Consider the following 18,760-nt stretch of genomic DNA (forward strand, 5'->3'; position numbering starts at 1 on the left):
ATATAAATACCAGGACCCCTCTGACAGTGTACTAGCAGAGGAAGAGAAGTATTTCATTGTCACTGCTATGATGGTACATGCTTAGGTCTCCACTCTATTTCTGTTGATGTGCTGAGGAGAAGGGGAACCTCATATTGTTAAAGTATGGAGCACATTAATTTCCTCTCTTGGCTCTGCTGACAGCACCCTGACTAGGAAATTTAAGAATTCCACTGCCCAAGTGGCCTCCAAAAGCACTGTAATACGAGAGCCTCATTACTACATGGTGAGAATGAAAGTCCCAGAAGTCTATTTGACCTTCCCTGACACCACCCCAATGAAGGGGTGGCTAAGGCACGTCATGAGCTGGGTGAGATTGGATATCTAATCTCCTCACCTGGCCTTTGCCTATGAGGATTCATGTGGGACAACAACTTTTCCCATGACATTTGGCTGGAGTAGGATGGTTATTTTCTATTAATGAAAGGTTTCTGTCTTTCCAGGCTGCTCATTTCTTGTTTCTTTGGCTAGAGAGAACAAACTTGCTTGGGCCTTTTGTTTGTTTGTATCTATTGCATTTTAGCATTTAACAGCCTTTTCCATACTACAATGAGGGTAGAAGAAAATAGAAAGAAATCATCACCATGCTGTTCTTAGGTTCCAGTGTCACTAACTGGTCTATAATTTTTGCTCCACCTTTCTGAACCTTCTTATGTTTGTTTTATATGTAAAGTACAGTACTTTAACCAGTACTGAGCATAAGCAATATGGAGACAAGTGTTTATTCTACCTTTTCTGGAACCAGAAGTCCTTAATGCTATTTTTAAAAAGCATTGCTCCCTGTTAAAGCAAGCAAGACCAAGTCAAAACTACTTTGGGAGATTTGAATTCTTTCTCACCTCTCAATCTCCTGGGATATTTTCTATTTGAAGCAGGTGCTCTAGTCTTCTTTCCTGAGTTGAATTTCCTTGCTCTGCTTACAGGTCCTACTTGTTTGTTACTAAAACTTTTCCATGATTGACTGTCTATAGTTTCCTACTTTCTTATCTCTTGGTTGTATTTTCTTCATTGTTAATTACCTCATGCATAAGAGCAGACTTAATCCACTGAGTTTAGCTGTAGACAAAGTCTTTTTTTAAATCTTCCCTTCCTAAGAAAGGGATATCTCCAGTTCTGTGTGGTTGAATGAAACAGTTTATGAAAAGAAAAATCTCAAACAGATTTCTGAGGAAATCAGCATGGCTAGAAAGAACTTTTCCTGAGAGTAAACAGAAGGGGACTGTCACTAAAAATGCTTCTAATTGATAATTATTTCATAGAGCTCTGAATCCAGTTAAATTAGGTGACAAGACTCATTTAGCCAATAATCCTTTTAAAATAGGATCTACCCAGATTTAGTATTTTATTGACTCAGGTTTTTTCTATGCAATATTTATAGAGTTGAAATCATTTTAGAGATGATCTATTTTGTCAAATATTATACTCTAAATTATCTACCAAATCATTTTGAGCATGTTTTTTGTCAAAATATTACAGTTTAATAGGAGATGCAACTTTTAAAACTTGTATACAAAACAAAATAGCAAAGTTATAAATTATATAATACAAAAATGTGTTGAATATGGCAACTGTAAGGAGAATTATAGAATATCAGTGTTGTCTATATTATTTAGAAAATATGTAATATCTTGACCTACAATGTTAATATAATTAAACCCAACAGTGAAAAGTGATCAGACAATCTGGCCAATACAACAGCATGGGTAAGATGATGAAGCAGAAATGAAGCTACACGAATTGGAGGTGAAGAGGCTAATTTCCATTATAGTGAAGTCAGACGTAAATCTGTATAGAAATGGTGGAGCCAGAGCAAGACATTCTTGAGAGCCAGTTGTTTCTGGAGAAGTGAAAAATCCTTGTTGCTAAGCAGCTAAATCTAGAACTTTTGTCACCTGAGAGACAAGAGCGGCAACGCTTAAGTTTCCCTTTGTTATGTGAGGTCTCAGCTACCTATCTTGGTTCACTGATAAGTGTGGTACAAATTATCTCGAAGGAAAAAGCATGGAAGCTACGGTTACTTCTGTTGGTAAGTCAGTTATCAAGTTTGCCTCTATGTGTAATTTGGTAATCAGAATAATATGTCGAATAATGGAAACATTCTTAACTTTGGTTGTTTTTCCTTTTAAAAGATGCGAGAGACTTTAGCATAAGAAGGTGGAGCTATGTTGCAGCTAGGGTTTGCCTAAAACTGAGGGGGTTGCTGTGATGTGGGACTTTCAGTTTATAAACAAGATAGTACTGGGCAAAGCAAGATAAGTTGATTACCCAAACTGCTAGTAAAGAACAGGAAAATAGGAAAAAGTAAAGTTGAGAGTAGGAAAAATTTATAGACTCGGTGCTTTAGTAGATAGGAGATATGATCTGGAATAGAAGATAAGGGCTAATACCTGAATCTCAGGAAGGATCACTCTTCCATTATGACTGGAATATGGTGTAGGGTAGAGAAGTAAAAGAAATGGGCACGCATTCATATAGGTTTGTAACAGTGAAAATCCTAAAAACCATTTGGTCTTTGAATTTGGCATCAGTATGAATATTTTTTTTCACTCTGTTCTGGATTAAAAATTCATTTTGTATTATGACCCAGTGGCCACACATACACAAATACCCACAAAATTTGTGCATCATTCACGTATGAGTTGCTAAGCAACTTCTAGGGATGTCCTCTGATACTTTAATTCAATTTTCTAAAAGATAAAAACTGCATGTCTGCTGGGGTCCAGCCCCGGTGGATCCAGGGAAACTTGAAGGAGAGACGGTGTCGGCTTTGATCAGGAAACAACTGCTAGATTAAATATTAACTAGAGGGTTATAGAGTGGTTAAGTGAAGATAGCTCAGCAGGGAAATTCAGTGGAGAAAAGAGGCTGAATAACTTGGTTTACGCAGAAAACCAATAAAACTTCAAGACAAGAAGTTTGCACCACCCATGTAGGCCACAGGCGTCTTCCCATTCTCCCGAGGGAGAGGAGACACTAAGGCCTCCCCGGTCAGATCTTAGAAGCCCAGGCAAAATTAGTAGGCTTGGTGGGCCTCCGCACTCCAGATGGGAATTCAGCCAGAAGGTGAAAGAAAGAATGACATGAGGATACCAGTCTTTCGAGGAACTGATCCCATTCTTTATTTTCCAGGGTCAACTTTTATATACTGAGTGTTAAACAAAAGTCACGTAGGATCAGCAGCCCTGACTTTTATTAAAGTCAGGTGCTTCATACAAATGTATACAAAGGTCTTAGGGGTGTTACATCATCTTCTGGCCAGGGGGCCTGCTAACAATTTATGACCCTCTCCTTGTGACAGCAGTCAGTCAACCAGAACACTTATTTCTCCAGGGGTAATTATTCTTAAAACAGACACCACCTTCCGAAGGTACCAGATAAAGTTACATTCCTATAGGGTAAGGATGTAGTGGGTTTTAATTAAGCAAAGAATTTGCTTAGCCTAAGGTCTAACGTGATTAATATCAAAGGTTAATACTTTTTTCTTCTACATATTCATCAATGTGTATAAGGGCAGGGGATGTGGAGACTTAGCAGCAAACATTGGCTCAACAAATGAAAAACCCTTCACCAGTACAATTTCTAATCAGCCCACTGTACTACACTAATAATTTCCTAACTTCTCAAAAGAATATGTTTTTAGAAGGTTTAAAGCATCTCGTGCCTCTCATGGTTGGGAGGCTGTGAACAATCACATGTGGCCGGACAAGCCTGTCAGGCAGGCTAGAGAACCTTCAGAGGAGTTTGTAGGTTGAAACACTCCTGTCACGCCCAGGAATTATTATTAACTGGAGCTCTAAGTTAACTCTTTTTCAGAGAGAGGTGGTGGAGGACAGCCCCCATAAAGTCAGAGGTGTAGGTGAGAGCACAAAGCAGTAAAGTAGGCAGACTCCAGTTTTGGGGGTAGATGCTCGAGAATTTCCAGGGGGACTCCTGAGGCTCGATCCCGCCTTTGCGTATGTCGAGGCTCCTTTCTCATGACCTTTGCCATGGGTGGAGTTCCTCACGCTGGCTCCCAGCACATGTCAAGAACCATTTAATTGACTTCATGACTCTAATGAATCAGTGACAGACTGTATTCAAGCATAACAGTAAGAGAAGTGATGGGTAGGTAAAGGTTTTCAGAAATTTGGAATAGCTGTGGGGAAAAATTAAAAGTTGATAAAAATATATGGAGGAGGGCTATTGTCTACTCCAAGTTTCCAATAATTATAGAGAATATGGATTTTTAATGGCACCACTTCACAGTATTAAACATTTAGAATGATGTTCTTTTAGGAGTTTGGCTCTCTGGGGTCCTAGAAATAATGAGGACAAGGATTATGACAAAGATACTTTGAAGCGTTTTCCTATTCCCTGCTCTCAAGATGAGCAGAATATGACATAGGTTGTTTGTTTGGCCTCAGGGCAGCTCAATATAAAAAAAAAATTATAATAAAAAATGAGTGGAAGATCTAAACAGATACTTCTCTAAAGAAGACATACAGATGGCCAAAAAGTATATGAAAAGATGGTAAAAGTGAAAGTCACTCAGTCATGTCTGACTCTTTGTGACCCCATGTAGGGAATTCTCCAGGCCAGAATACTGGAGTGGGTGGCCTTTCCCTTCTCTGGCAAATCTTCCCAACCCACGGATCGAACCCGGTCTGATCATGCACATGCACTTCAATGTTCATTGCAGCACTATTTACAATAGCCAAGACATGGAAGTAGCCTAAATGTTCATCAAGAGAGAAGTGGCTGGATCATACCGTAGCTCTATTTTTAGGTTTTTAATGAACTTCTGTACTGTTCTCCATAGTGTCTGTACCAATTTGCATTTCTACCAACAGTGTAGGAGGATTCCCTTTTCTCTGTCTCACTGTTTCCAGCATTTATGGTTTGTAGAGAGGGAGGCGGGGGATGATTTGGGAGAATGGCATTGAAACATGTATAATATCATATAAGAAATGAATCGCCAGTGTAGGTTTGATGCAGGATACAGGAACCTTGGGGCTGGTACACTGGGATGACCCAGAGGGATGGTATGGGGAGGGAGGTGGGAGGGGGTTCAGGATGGGGAATATGTGTACACCTGTGGCGGATGCATGTTGATGTATGGCAAAACCAATACAATATTGTAAAGTAAAAAAAATAATAATTAAAAAATTTTTTTAAAAGAAGATGTAGTGTATATACACACACACACACACACACACACACAATGGGCTATTACTTGGCCATAAAAAAGAATGAAACAATGCTATTTGCAGCAACAAAGATGGACCTAGAGATCATCATACTAAGTGAAGTAAGTCAGATAGAGAAAGACAAAAATCATATAATATCATTTATATGTGGAATCTAAAAAGTGGTTAAAATGAACTTATTTACAAAACAGAAATAGACTCATAGATTTTGAAAACAAACTTATAGTTATCAAAGAGAAAACATGGCATGGCTGTAAATTAGGAGTTTGGGATTAATATATATACACTATTATATATAAGGGCTTCCCTCATAGCTCAGTTGGTAAAGAATCCATCTGCAATGAAGGAGACCCCAATTTGATTCCTGGGTCAGGAAGATCCACTGGAGATTTCTTGTGGATTCTTGGGCTTCCCTTGTGGCTCAGCTGGTAAAGAATCCACCTGGAATGTGGGAGACCTGGGTTTAATCCCTGGGTTGGGAAGATCCCCTGGAAAAGAGAAAGGATACCCACTCCAGTATTCTGGCCTGGGAGAATTCGTCCCAAAGAGTCAGACACAACTGAGTAACCTTCACTTTCACATACTTTATATAAAATAGACAACTAAAAGGACCTATTGTATAGTATAGGAAACTGTACTCAATCTTCTGTAATAACCTATATGGGAAAAGAATCTGAAAAAGAATGGATACATGTGTGTGTGTATGTGTATGTATGTATATATATATATATATATAAATGAATCACTTTGCTGTACATCTGTAACTAACACAGCCTTGTATATCAACTATACTCTATTATACAATTAAAATTAAATTAAGCAAAACCAAAAAGACAACCTACTGAATAGGTGACAATATTTGCAAATTATATGACCAATAAGGGATTAATACCCAAAGTATATAAACAACTCATACAACTCAACATCAAAGAAATAAACAACTTTATTTAAAAATGGGCAGAGAACTAAACAGACGTATTTCCAAAGAGGAAAGGCAGATGGCCACAGGCACATGAAAAGATGCTCAACATTGCTAATGATTAAGAAATGAAAATCAAAACCACAGTGACATCACACTAGTTTGACCAGCTATCATCAACAAAAGACAAATAACTAATGTTGGTGAGCATGTGGATAAAAGGGAATCCTCATACACTGTTCGTAGGAATGTAAATTGGTGCAACTATTATGAAAACAGTATGAAGGTTTCTCAAAAACTAAAAAATAGAACTTTCATATGACCCAGGAATGTACTCCTGGGTGTATACCTTAAAAAACCACAACCATTAATTGGAAAAGATACATGCACTCTATTGTTAATAGCAGCACATGGAAACAACAGAAGTGTCCACTGATGGATGAATGGATAAAGATGTGCTATATACATATAATGTAATATCACTCAAGTATAACAAAGAATGAAATTTTGCCATTTGCAGCAACATGCATAGACTTTGAGTGCTTTATGCTATGTGAAGTCAGTCAGAAAGAGAAAGATATATACTGCATGATATCACTTGTAAGTGGAATCTAAGAAAACACCAAACTAGTTACTATAAAACAAACAGACTCACAGATATCAAGAACAAATGGGTGGTTATGAGTGTTGGATGGAAAGGATGGATTTATAGGAACAAGGATGTGTGAAGTACCAACTATTCAGTGTAAGACAGGTTCAAAGATGCCTTGTACAACCCGGGGAATATAGCCAATATTTTGCAATAATGTTAAATGAAAAGTAACCTTTTAAAATTATATAAAAATAAAAAATATTAATCCAATAACCCTTGATTCAAACTGATATTTGCTCAAATTCTTAAAATTTAACAAAACAGATAATTCAATGTCTAAAATAAATAAATAGCAGATTAAGTGATAAAAAAGAACACACAAGTGATCTGGAAGGTAGAATAATGGAAATCACCCAATCAGAACAGCAGACAGAAAGAAAACAAAACAAAAGCAATCTATGACATCGTTGTCTGAAGCATCACTACCAACAAAGCTAGTGGAGATGATGGAATTCCAGCTGATTTATTTCAAATCCTGAAAGATGATGCTGTGAAAGTGCTGCACTCAATATGCCAGCAAATTTGGAAAACTCAGCAGTGGCCACAGGACTGGAAAAGTCAGTTTTCATTCCAATCCCAAAGAAGGGCAATGCCAAAGAATGCTCAAAGTACCGCACAATTGCACTCATCCCACACGCTAGTAAAGTAATGCTCAAAATTCTCCAAGCCAGGCTTCAGCAATATGTGAACCGTGAACTTCCTGATGTTCAAGATGGATTTAGAAAAGGCAGAGGAACCAGAGATCAAATTGCCAACATCCACTGGATCATCGAAAAAGCAAGAGAATTCCAGAAAAACATCTATTTCTGGTACACTGACTATGCTAAAGCCTTTGACTGTGTGGATCACAATAAACTGTGGAAAATTTTTAAAGAGATGGGAATACCAGACCACCTGACCTTCCTCCTGAAAAACCTGTATGCAGGTCAAGAAGCAACAGTTAGAACTGCACATGGAGCAACAGACTTGTTCCAAACTGGGAAAAGAATATGTCAAAGCTGTATATTTCCACCTTGCTTATTTTACTTACATGCAGAGTACATCATGCAAAATGCCAGGCTGGATGAAGCACAAGCTGGAATCAAGATTGCTGGGAGAAATATCAATAACCTCAGATATGCAGATGACACCACCCTTAGAACTTAAAGAGCCTCTTGATGCAAGTGAAAGAGAAGAGTGAAAAAGCTGGCTTCAAACTCAACATTCAAAAAACTAAGATCATGGCATCTGGTCTCATCACTTGATGGTAAACAGATGGGAAACAATGGAAACAGTGACAGACTTTATTTTGAGGGGCTCCAAGATCAGTGGGGATGGTGACTACAGTCATGAAATTAAAAGACGCTTGCTCCTTGGAAGAAAAGCTAAGACCAACCTAATCAGCTCGGCTCAGTCACTCAGTCATGTCCAACTCTTTGAGACCCCATGGACTGCAGCATGCCAGGTCTCCCTGTCCATTAGCAACTCTCAGAGTTTACTCAAACTCATGTCCATTGAGTCGGTGATGCCATCCAACCATCTCATCCTCTGTCATCCCCTTCTCTTCCCGCCATCAATCTTTCCCAGCATCAGGGTCTTCTCCAGTGAGTCAGTTTTTCACATCAGGTGGCCAAAGTATTGGAGTTTCAGCTTCATCATCAGTCCTTCCAATGAATATTCAGGACTGATTTCTTTTAGGATGGACTGGTTGGATCTTGTAGTCTAAGGGACTCTGAAGAGTCTCCTCCAACACCACAGTTCAAAAGCAGCAATTCTTCAGTGCTCAGTTTTCTTTATAGTCCAACTCTCACATCCGTACATGACCACTGGAAAAACCATAGCTTTGACTAGATGGACCTCATCATCAGGTTCTTTAGTTCCTCTTTGCTTTCTGCCATTAGAGTGGTATCATCTGCATATCTGAGGTTGTTGATATTTCTCCTGGCAATGTTGATTCCAGCTTGTGATTTATCCAGCCTGGCATTTTGCATGATGTACTCTGCATCTAAGTTAAATAAGCAGTGTGACAATATACAGCCTTGCAAAGTATAGAGAAATACAAATGAAAACCGCAATAAAGTATCACTTCACACCAGTCAGAATGGTTATTATCAAAAAGTCTACAGATAAAAAAATTCTGGAGAGGCTGTGAAGAAAAGGGAACACTCCTATACTGTTGATGGGAATGTAAAGTGGTTCAGCCACTATGGAAAACAGTATGGCGTTTCTTAAAAAACTAAAAATAGAACTACCATGTTATCCTGCAATCCCACTCCTAAGTATATATCCTGAAACACCAATTCAAAAAGATACATGCACCCCAATGTTCATAGCAGCAGTATTTACCATAGATAAGACATGGAAACAACCTGAGGACCCATCAACAGATGGCTGGCTTAAGAGGGTGTGTTTATATATATATATATATATATATATATATATATATGCGTGCTTGTGTGTGTGCATGTACACCCACACACAATGGAACACCACTCCAGCATAAAAAGAATGAAATATTGCCATTTGTAGCAACACGGATAAACCTAGAGAATATTTAGTGAAGTAAAGCAGACAGACAAATACTGTATATTACTTGTAAGTGGAATCTAAAAAACAGTATAAACGAATCTATGTACAAAATGCAAACAGACTCACAGAAATGGTAAACAAACTTATGGTTACCAAAGGGGAATGAAAGTGGAGAAGGATAAATCAGGAATGTGGGATTAATAGATACAAACTACTATACATAAAATAGATAAGCAACAATGATCTAGTGTATAGTACAGGGAACAATATTCAATATCCACTAGTAAACTACAATGGAAAATAAGAAAATAATCTTAAATATCTATCTATCTAAATCACTTTGCTGTACACCCGAAACTAACACAATGTTGTAAATCAACTCTACTTCAATTTGAAAAGCTTGACTTAAATAACAAATACAAAAACAAAAAACCACATTGAAAAACCCTCCTGGTTTTCAGATGGGTTGTCTATATGCTTGCTAGCGTTAGTTATGATGAAGGTAGGGTTTTTGATGGAGAATAATTCTATCAGTCAGGTGTCAAAGTCTTTGGAGTTTGTGCAAGAATGATAGGGACTGGTTGATGGAAGAGTGAGAAAGAAAGGTTTAAACTTAATGTAGTCGGAAGCAGTTGGATAAATGGTTTGGATTTGACTTGGTGAGCTGTGGGCAACAGGAACTCAGCCTATGGACCATAAAGACATATGACTTCTATGATATGGGTTTCTCTAGTGAGTTTTAGGGCAAGCAGTAAACTGTGAGGAAGCTTAAGTTTAAGCAGGTAAGTGTATGTAAGGAGCTTTGTGAAGAGGTGAGGGTTGATTTGGGTTGTCTCTTTCTGTCTGTCTGCCTGCCTGTCTCTTTCAACAAAGGAAAACTCAGAAGTAATAGGGGAAGTTGTATGTAGGGATGATATAGAGGAATTTGAATTAAAGTAAAAGAAGTATTGACTAGGAATGGATTTAGAATCCAGGAGATGATTGGTACTGGGTCAGGCATCTTCATTTTCATACCAGCTATGAAAGACTTCTTGGAATACGGAATGAAGCAGGGCAAAGACTAATAGAGTTTTGCCAAGAAAATGCACACTGGTCATAACAAACACCCTCTTCCAACAACACAACAGAAGACTCTACACATGGACATCACCAGATGGTCAACACCAAAATCAGATTGATTATATTCTTTGCTGCCAAAGATGGAGAAGCTCTATACAGTCAGCAAAAACAAGACCAGGAGCTGACTGTGGCTCAGACCATGAACTCTTTATTGCCAAATTCAGACTTAAATTGAAGAAAGTAGAGAAAACCACTAGACCATTCAGGTATGACCTAAATCAAATTCCTTATGATTATACAGTGGAAGTGAGAAATAGATTTAAGGGCCTAGATCTGATAGATAGAGTGCCTGATGAACTATGGAATGAGGTTCATGACATTGTACAGGAGACAGGGATCAGGACCATCCGCATGGCAAAGAAATGCAAAAAAGCAAAATGGCTGTCTGGGGAGGCCTTACAAATAGCTGTGAAAAGAAGAGAAGCAAAAAGCAAAGGAGAAAAGGAAAGATATAAACATCTGAATGCAGAGTTCTAAAGAATAGCAAGAAGAGATAAGAAAGCCTTCTGCAGCGATCAATGCAAAGAAATAGAGGAAAACAACAGAATGGGAAAGACTAGGGATCTCGTCAAGAAAATCAGAGATACCAAAGGAACATTTCATGCAAAGATGAGCTCGATAAAGGACAGAAATGGTATGGACCTAACAGAAGCAGAAGATATTAAGAAGAGATGGCAAGAATACACAGAAGAACTGTACAAAAAAGATCTTCATGACCCAGATAATCACGATGGTGTGATCACTGTCCTAGAGCCAGACATCCTGGAATGTGAAGTCAAGTGGGCCTTAGGAAGCATCACTACGAACAAAGGTAGTGGAGGTGATGGAATTCCAGTGGAGCTATTCCAAATCCTGAAAGATGATGCTGTGAAAGTGCTGCACTCAATATGCCAGCAAATTTGGAAAACTCAGCAGTGGCCACAGGACTGGAAAAGGTCAGTTTTCATTCCAATCCCAAAGAAAGGCAATGCCAAAGAATGCTCAAACTACCGCACAACTGCACTCATCTCACACGCTAGTAAAGTAATGCTCAAAATTCTCCAAGCCAGGCTTCAGTAATATGTGAACTGTGAACTTCCAGATATTCAAGCTGGTTTTAGAAAAGGCAGAGGAACCAGAGATCAAATTGCCAACATCCGCTGGATCATCAAAAAAGCAAGAGAGTTCCAGGAAAACATCTATTTCTGCTTTATTGACTATGCCAAAGCCTTTGACTGTGTGGATCACAATAAACTGTGGAAAATTCTGAAAGAGATGGGAATACCAGACCACCTGATCTGCCTCTTGAGAAATCTGTATGCAGGTCAGGAAGCAACAGTTAGAACTGGACACGGAACAACAGATTGGTTCCAAATAGGAAAAGGAGTTCGTCAAGGTTGTATATTGTCACCCTGTTTATTTAACTTATATGCAGAGTACATCATGAGAAACGCTGGACTGGAAGAAACACAAACTGTAATCAAGATTGCCGGGAGAAATATCAATAACCTCAGATATGCAAATGACACCACCCTTATGGCAGAAAGTGAAGAGGAACTAAAAAGCCTCTTGATGAAAGTGAAAGAGGAGAGTGAAAAAGCTGGCTTGTGAAGAGGAACTAAAAAGCCTCTTGATGAAAGTGAAAGAGGAGAGTGAAAAAGCTGGCTAAAAGCTCAACATTCAGAAAACGAAGATCATGGCATCCGGTCCCACCACTTCATGGGAAATAAATGGGGAAACAGTGGAAACAGTGTCAGACTTTATTTTTCTGGGCTCCAAAATCACTACAGATGGTGACTGCAGCCATGAAATTAAAAGATGCTTACTCCTTGGAAGGAAAGTTATGAGCAACCTAGATAGCATATTCAAAAGCAGAGACATTACTTTGCCAACAAAGGTTCGTCTAGTCAAGGCTATGGTTTTTCCTGTGGTCATGTATGGATGTGAGAGTTGGACTGTGAAGAAGGCTGAGCGCCAAAGAATGGATGCTTTTGAACTGTGGTGTTGGAGAAGACTCTTGAGAGTCCCTTGGACTGCAAGGAGATCCAACCAGTCCATTCTGAAGGAGATCAGCCCTAGGATTTCTTTGGAAGGAATGATGCTGAAGCTGAAACTCCAGTACTTTGGCCATCTCATGCGAAGAGTTGACTCATTGGAAAAGACTCTGATGCTGGGAGGGATTGGGGGCAGGAGGAGAAGGGGACGACAGAGGATGAGATGGCTGGATGGCATCACTGACTTGATGGCCGTGAGTTTGAGTGAATTCCGGGAGTTGGTGATGGACAGGGAGGCCTGGCGTGCTGCAATTCATGGGGTTGCAAAGAGTCGGACACGACTGAGCGACTGATCTGATCTGATCTGATGAAAGACTTCTTAGATTAGCTTGGCTTAGTTGCTCTTCATAAGAAATTGAACTTACCTTGGCAGTACATTTATCACAGTCATGGATGAAATCAGATTTTTGAGCCTGAAGCATCTACAAGAGGAGAGGCCACTTTAAGAAAAAGAATAGAAAATTACAATAAGGATAAAAATGAACATTTATTTAGCATCGGAAGAAATCACAACAAACAATAACTTTCAAAAGTTTGAAAATACCATAAACATCACAAAAAATTTCAAAAACCCAATACTTGCATTAACTTCCTAACACACGTCTATGTTTCCCTACAGTTTTATAATCACTTCCTCTTGAGCTGCCTCCCTCATGAGAATTATTTTGTTATATTTTCTCTGGAGAGGACAGAAAGTAATTGCCTGTCCCTAGTGTATTCAACCAAAATATATTTTTTATTATTGATATTTAGAAAATTCAGCTTTACAACTTGTTACTGGTAAAACAATAAAAATTACCTAAGTTATTAAATTTCAGGAAACATTTATCAAGTCTTTAATATATGAACCATTTTATTTCAGGGCACTTCAAATTTTCTTGTATAGTAACTAATTTTGAACACTTACGACTCTCATAAACTGCATTACTAAGCACCTCCTAGGGGTTTATGGAGGTCTATACAATGAGGGTCCCTGAATTATTAACTTTATTACTCATATTAATGTGATGCAGATCCTATTATAGTAATTTGATTATTTGTCTTTTTTCCACAGGCTCAGTGCTTCTTAGCCTCTTTTTTGTCACTTAACTGAGACTATGATGATGTCTATGGACACTCTCCTCAGCCATAGAAAAGGGCACATAATATATAAAATATTGAATACAGTGTTATAGAGCCTTCTAAAGTTATTCTTGCTCCTGTCACATGTTTCTGCACTAAATTGATAATCTGCTTAGTGCACTGTATTTTAATTTTATTTCCCTAGTATCTAGCACAAGGTCCTACACATTTTGTATGCTCCAGACATAAATTAAAGAAATTAATGAGTGTTGCCAGGCAGATTGTATGCCAGGTAATACAGAAATTCTTCATTTTCAAAAACTGTTGGTAAATACATTTTAGCAGACATTGGGAATTTTCCCCTGCAGTCCTAAAATACCAGGCACTCTGATGCCTTTGCCCCTAGAAGAGAGAATTCCTTTTCTCAGACTTTTAAATTTCATGAATTCTTATTATCCCTTCTGAAGTTATTTCCTTTCGTATTTCATATTCTCCTACAGGTAACCAGGGAGAACGACCTTGTTTTCCTCATTCCTTTAGAAGATGTCAGTATTTATGATTTTTTTCTTATAAAAATTATATTCAAATATGAATACATTTTAAGTGGCATTCACCTATAACCCAAGTACTTCACCACCCCTCCCCATCACCACCCACTGTTTACATTTTTCACTGTATGGAGGACTATACTAGGTATTATAGACCTTATAATATAGGGGATATTAAAATGAGTTAAAATCATAAACCTTGCACTAAATGACTCAATGAGTGAAGGAAAATATCACAAGGAGACAAGCAAATAACTTGAGATAAATAGTCTAAAGTAAATCATAAGACTGATGCAAATTGACATAAGGATTGTGATGGTCTCTGACCTCTCCAGTTTTGATAGGAGAAAGTAATAAGAGTTATTCAAGGGCAACAGGCACAAACCAACAGTTTTGGACAAATTGAGATACAGTGTCACTGTACTCTGAAGTTTCTTTAGTTCTGCTTTAACATTATATTGAGGAGATTTTTATACCACCTATAGGTATTTGAGATAATTGTCTAATGAAAACCCAAGTGCCTAGCATCCAGTTCCCACAACTATCCACTGTCGATAGGGCCAATATTGTTTTATCTTTGTCCCCTCTAACTTTACATCCCCAGTTACTGAAAGCAAATCCAAAGCTTTTTGCTGCATTAATCACTCTTGACACATTCAAATTCTTTCTCCTATTTTCCTTACCCAATCCCACCACCATCCCCCACCCTTCTTTTTATTTTCACTTTGCAGCACTGCCCGCTCTGATGGTCCCACTCTGACAGGACACAGATCCTTAAAGTTCAGCTCAGAGGGAGGAGCCGGGTCAGCAGTGCCTAATAAGTTCTTCTCTGGACAGATGGCTCCATAGTGGCTGCTCCATCATGGTGACTGGTGAGGCGAGAGTGTCCATGCAGGTTGTTGGACTGCTCTGGCTTGAGGTGTCTCTGTTCTCTTCTGGCCTGTCCCAGGAAAGGCGCTCTCAAAGCCTCAATTCCCCAGATGTGGTGATTCCCCTGAAGGTTACCAACGGGAGCAGAGGTCCAAATGCTCCAGGCTGGCTCTCCTACAGCCTGCAGTTTGGGGGTCAGAGACGTGTTGTCTACATAAGAGCTAAGAAGATCTTGGTTTCCAAAGCCCTCCCAGTGTTCACCTACACGGACCAGCACGCCCTTCAGCAGGATCAGCCTTTTGTCCCTAATGACTGCTATTATCACGGTTATGTGGAGGGGGTCCCCGAGTCCCTTGTTGCCCTCAGTACTTGTGCTGGGGGCTTTCAAGGAATGCTGCGGATAAATGACTTTACCTATGAAATCAAGCCCATCAGGCACTCTACTACATTTGAACACCTGGTATCTAAGATAAACACTAAAGAGACACAGTTCTCACCAATGAGATGTGGCTTAACGAATAAAGCGGCACACCAGCAGCTGGAACTCGAAGAGGCTGAGAAATTAACTCGGAAACAAAATTCTGCTTATAACCGGTGGGCCCATTTGTGGTTTCTGGAGCTGGTTGTGGTGGTAGATCACAATTTCTTCATTTATTCTCAAAGTAATTTCTCGAAGGTGCAGGAGAATGTATTTGTTGTTGTCAACATAGTGGATTCCATTTATCAGCAGTTGGGTACCTATGTGATTTTGATGGGGATTGAGATTTGGAATTATGGAAATGTTTTTCCACTGATAAGCATAGAACAGGTTCTGGAGGACTTCTCTCAGTGGAAACAAATCAGTCTTTCCCAGCTACAGTATGATGCTGCCCATATTTTCATTGAAAATTCACTTATAAGTGTCCTTGGTATAGCCTATGTGGCAGGAATATGTCACCCTCCTCTCGACTGTGGAGTTAATAATTTCAAAGGAGACCCCTGGTCTGTTTTTGCTCTCACTGTAGCTCATGAGTTAGGTCATACTCTGGGTATGAAGCATGATGAAGAATTCTGTGTGTGTGGACAAAGTGCTTGCATCATGAATGCTATCAGGTTGCCAGCAGAGAGATTCACGAATTGTAGCTATGCAGAATTTACAAAGACCACTTTAAACCAGGGATCATGTCTGCACAATCTGCCAATTCCAGAGGCAGTCTTCATGCTGAATCACTGTGGAAATGGTGTGATTGAAGGAGAAGAGAAATGTGACTGTGGATCTATAAAGCAGTGTGAACAAGATCCCTGTTGTCTGTTGAACTGCACTCTAAGACCTGGGGCTGCTTGTGCTTTTGGGCTTTGTTGCAAAGACTGCAAGTTCATGCCATCAGGGGAGCTCTGTAGACCTCAGATCAATGAATGTGACCTTCCAGAGTGGTGCAATGGGACATCTCATCAGTGCCCAGAAGATGTCCATGTGCAGGACGGGATTCCCTGTAGTGACAGTGCCTTTTGCTATCAAAAGAGCTGCAATAGCCATGATGAACAGTGCAGGGAGATTTTTGGTGAAGGTGCAAAGAGTGCATCTCAGAGATGCTATAAAGAAATCAACTCCCAGGGAAGCCGTTTTGGCCACTGTGGTGTAAATGGCACAACATACCTAAAATGCCCTATTTCAGATAGCTTTTGTGGGAGAGTTCATTGTGAGAATGTGGGGAACATCCCCCACCTGAGAGATCACTCAAATTTGCAATACACTCACATCAATGGTGTCACCTGCTGGAGTACAGACTATCACTTAGAGATGAGTATACCTGATATACCTGACGTTGGTGAAGTGAAAGATGGCACCATGTGTGGTCCAGGAAAGATCTGCATACACAAGAAGTGTGTCAGCCTATCTCTTCTGTCACGGGCCTGCTTGCCTGAGACCTGTAACATGAAGGGGATATGCAATAACAAACATCACTGCCACTGCGGCTACGGGTGGTCCCCGCCCTACTGCCTACACAGAGGCACTGGGGGTAGTGTTGACAGCGGCCCAGCATCTGCCAGAAGAGCTTTCTTGCCAATAGTTGTGCCTCTTGGTTTGTTTGTTTTGCTTTTACCTTTAATTGCTGTGTTTATGTATCTTCAAAAACGTTTTAGACCCAAGAAGACTAAGACTCACTCTCCCAATTAAGAATATGACTGTAACCTAATAGCCTATACATTAAGTTTTAGTCTAGGGCAGTAGAAATATTCCAACATGCCTGTTCAGGAACACATTTCTGACAGTTTGCAGAAAAATGTGGACACCTTGCCTTCTGTCAGTATTAAAGATATTGCCATCAAGCGAAGGTAATTCCTAACGTTTTCCTATCTACTGTTCATGATTGTAAAAGGCAAATAAAATTCATTTCCCTGCAAGTGAGTCCTCTTTGTGTTTTTTTGAGCACAGATATGACTCAGGAAAGGCAGGAGATATACATCTGGGGACCCAGGGATGAGTCTCGCCTCTTTTCATTTCTTCCCAAAGTAACTTCTCAAAGTTACACAGGATGTATTTGCTGTTGTCAGCCTAGTGGATTCCATTTATCAACAGTTGGGTACTGATGTGATTTTGATTGGGACTGAGATTTAGAATCATGGAAATGTTTTCCCATTGAAATGCACAGAACAAGCAAAGACTGCAACGCAATTCATGCCATCAGTGGGACTTTGTAGATATAAGGTCAATAAGAGTGATCTTCCAGAGTGCTGCAATGGGACATCTCATCAGTGCCAGAAGATGTACATGTGCAGGACAGGTTTTCCCTGTAGTGACAGTGCCTGCTGTTACCAAAAGTGAAATAATAAAGTTGAAAAATTACTTAATTTTCTAACACTGTGATCCAAAATCTGAAAAGAAGGATAACAATAATGCTTTCCCATCCAACCTCTAGGGGTTATTAGGTAAATAAAATAGAGAAAGGAATGGTTTCTTATTAAAGTATAAACAAATTGTTTTTAACAAAAATTCCTGACACTGTTTCTTCTGCTTCCTAGCCAAGCTTATCTGCTCTAACACTTTGTCTTAATTTGGCAGTTTGCATATCCTCTTTGAGGATTTCCTTTGAATACCAGAATATAATCTTCATGAGGGCAGAGTTATTTTAACTGTTTTCTGCTCACTGTTGTGTCCCAGTACCTAGAACAGTGCCAGATACACAATAAATATTTAAATGGACTATTAATTGCATAAAATTAATTAGGAAATAAAAAAATACTTTGGTCCTCTTTTAAAAACTACTATAGCTCTTCTTCAAAATTGAACTTTGAATATTTAAAATGTGTATTTATAATGCTCTTTTTGTACTTGTCCTTCACTATCTTTTAGTCCCCAGGTTATGATCTCCTCAGTCTATTCTCAGTATAGCTGGAAGTCTTGTCTCTTGAAAACACATTTCTATATCAGATACCCTCTGTATATGGTCCAGACAACTTGTAAATGCCTCTCTTTGTCAACTGAATTAAACTTTTTGATACCATTTTCCACTATCCTTTGCACATTTTGCATCCTCCAGCTATTTCCTGTTTTAAATATACTTAGCTGTGTCAGACCTCTGCACATCTGTACATCAATTCCCGTTCCCCAAATTCTGTTGACCACCCTCTCCAACCCCCTTGCCTTGGAAAACTCCCATTTTCCTCTCAACAGAGGTTATACAAAACATCTTTGGAAAAGCATTTCCTTGTGAAATGCTTGTTCTACTTGTGTGCTTGTCGCTTTGTGCTCATCGCTTGGAGGCATTCTAGGAACAGATGAGGAATAGATGGTAACAATGGATCACCCAGAAACAGAAAGAAGAAACGGATGTTTAGTGGAG

At 39.2% G+C, this 18,760-nt stretch overlaps 1 protein-coding gene and 1 long non-coding RNA gene across 2 annotated transcripts; one reads left to right on the forward strand and one right to left on the reverse strand.

The window, feature by feature from the left end:
- The first annotated feature begins 1,729 nt into the window (after window positions 1-1,729).
- ADAM21 (ADAM metallopeptidase domain 21) lies at window positions 1,730-17,312 on the forward strand. Its single transcript, XM_061429281.1, has 2 exons — window positions 1,730-2,065; window positions 14,798-17,312. The coding sequence occupies exon 2, from the start codon at window positions 14,929-14,931 to the stop codon at window positions 17,092-17,094; it is 2,166 nt and encodes a 721-aa protein (XP_061285265.1). The 5' UTR covers window positions 1,730-2,065; window positions 14,798-14,928; the 3' UTR covers window positions 17,095-17,312.
- On the reverse strand, window positions 9,259-16,815 carry LOC133254906 (uncharacterized). Its single transcript, XR_009738802.1, has 3 exons — window positions 16,727-16,815; window positions 12,822-12,896; window positions 9,259-9,990 (listed from the first exon to the last, which is right to left on the reverse strand). It is a non-coding gene; the product is annotated as an uncharacterized LOC133254906 (long non-coding RNA).
- Window positions 17,313-18,760: the final 1,448 nt, after the last annotated feature.

This window comes from Bos javanicus, chromosome 10 (genome assembly GCF_032452875.1).
Source record: "Bos javanicus breed banteng chromosome 10, ARS-OSU_banteng_1.0, whole genome shotgun sequence".
Taxonomy (NCBI): domain Eukaryota; kingdom Metazoa; phylum Chordata; class Mammalia; order Artiodactyla; family Bovidae; genus Bos; species Bos javanicus.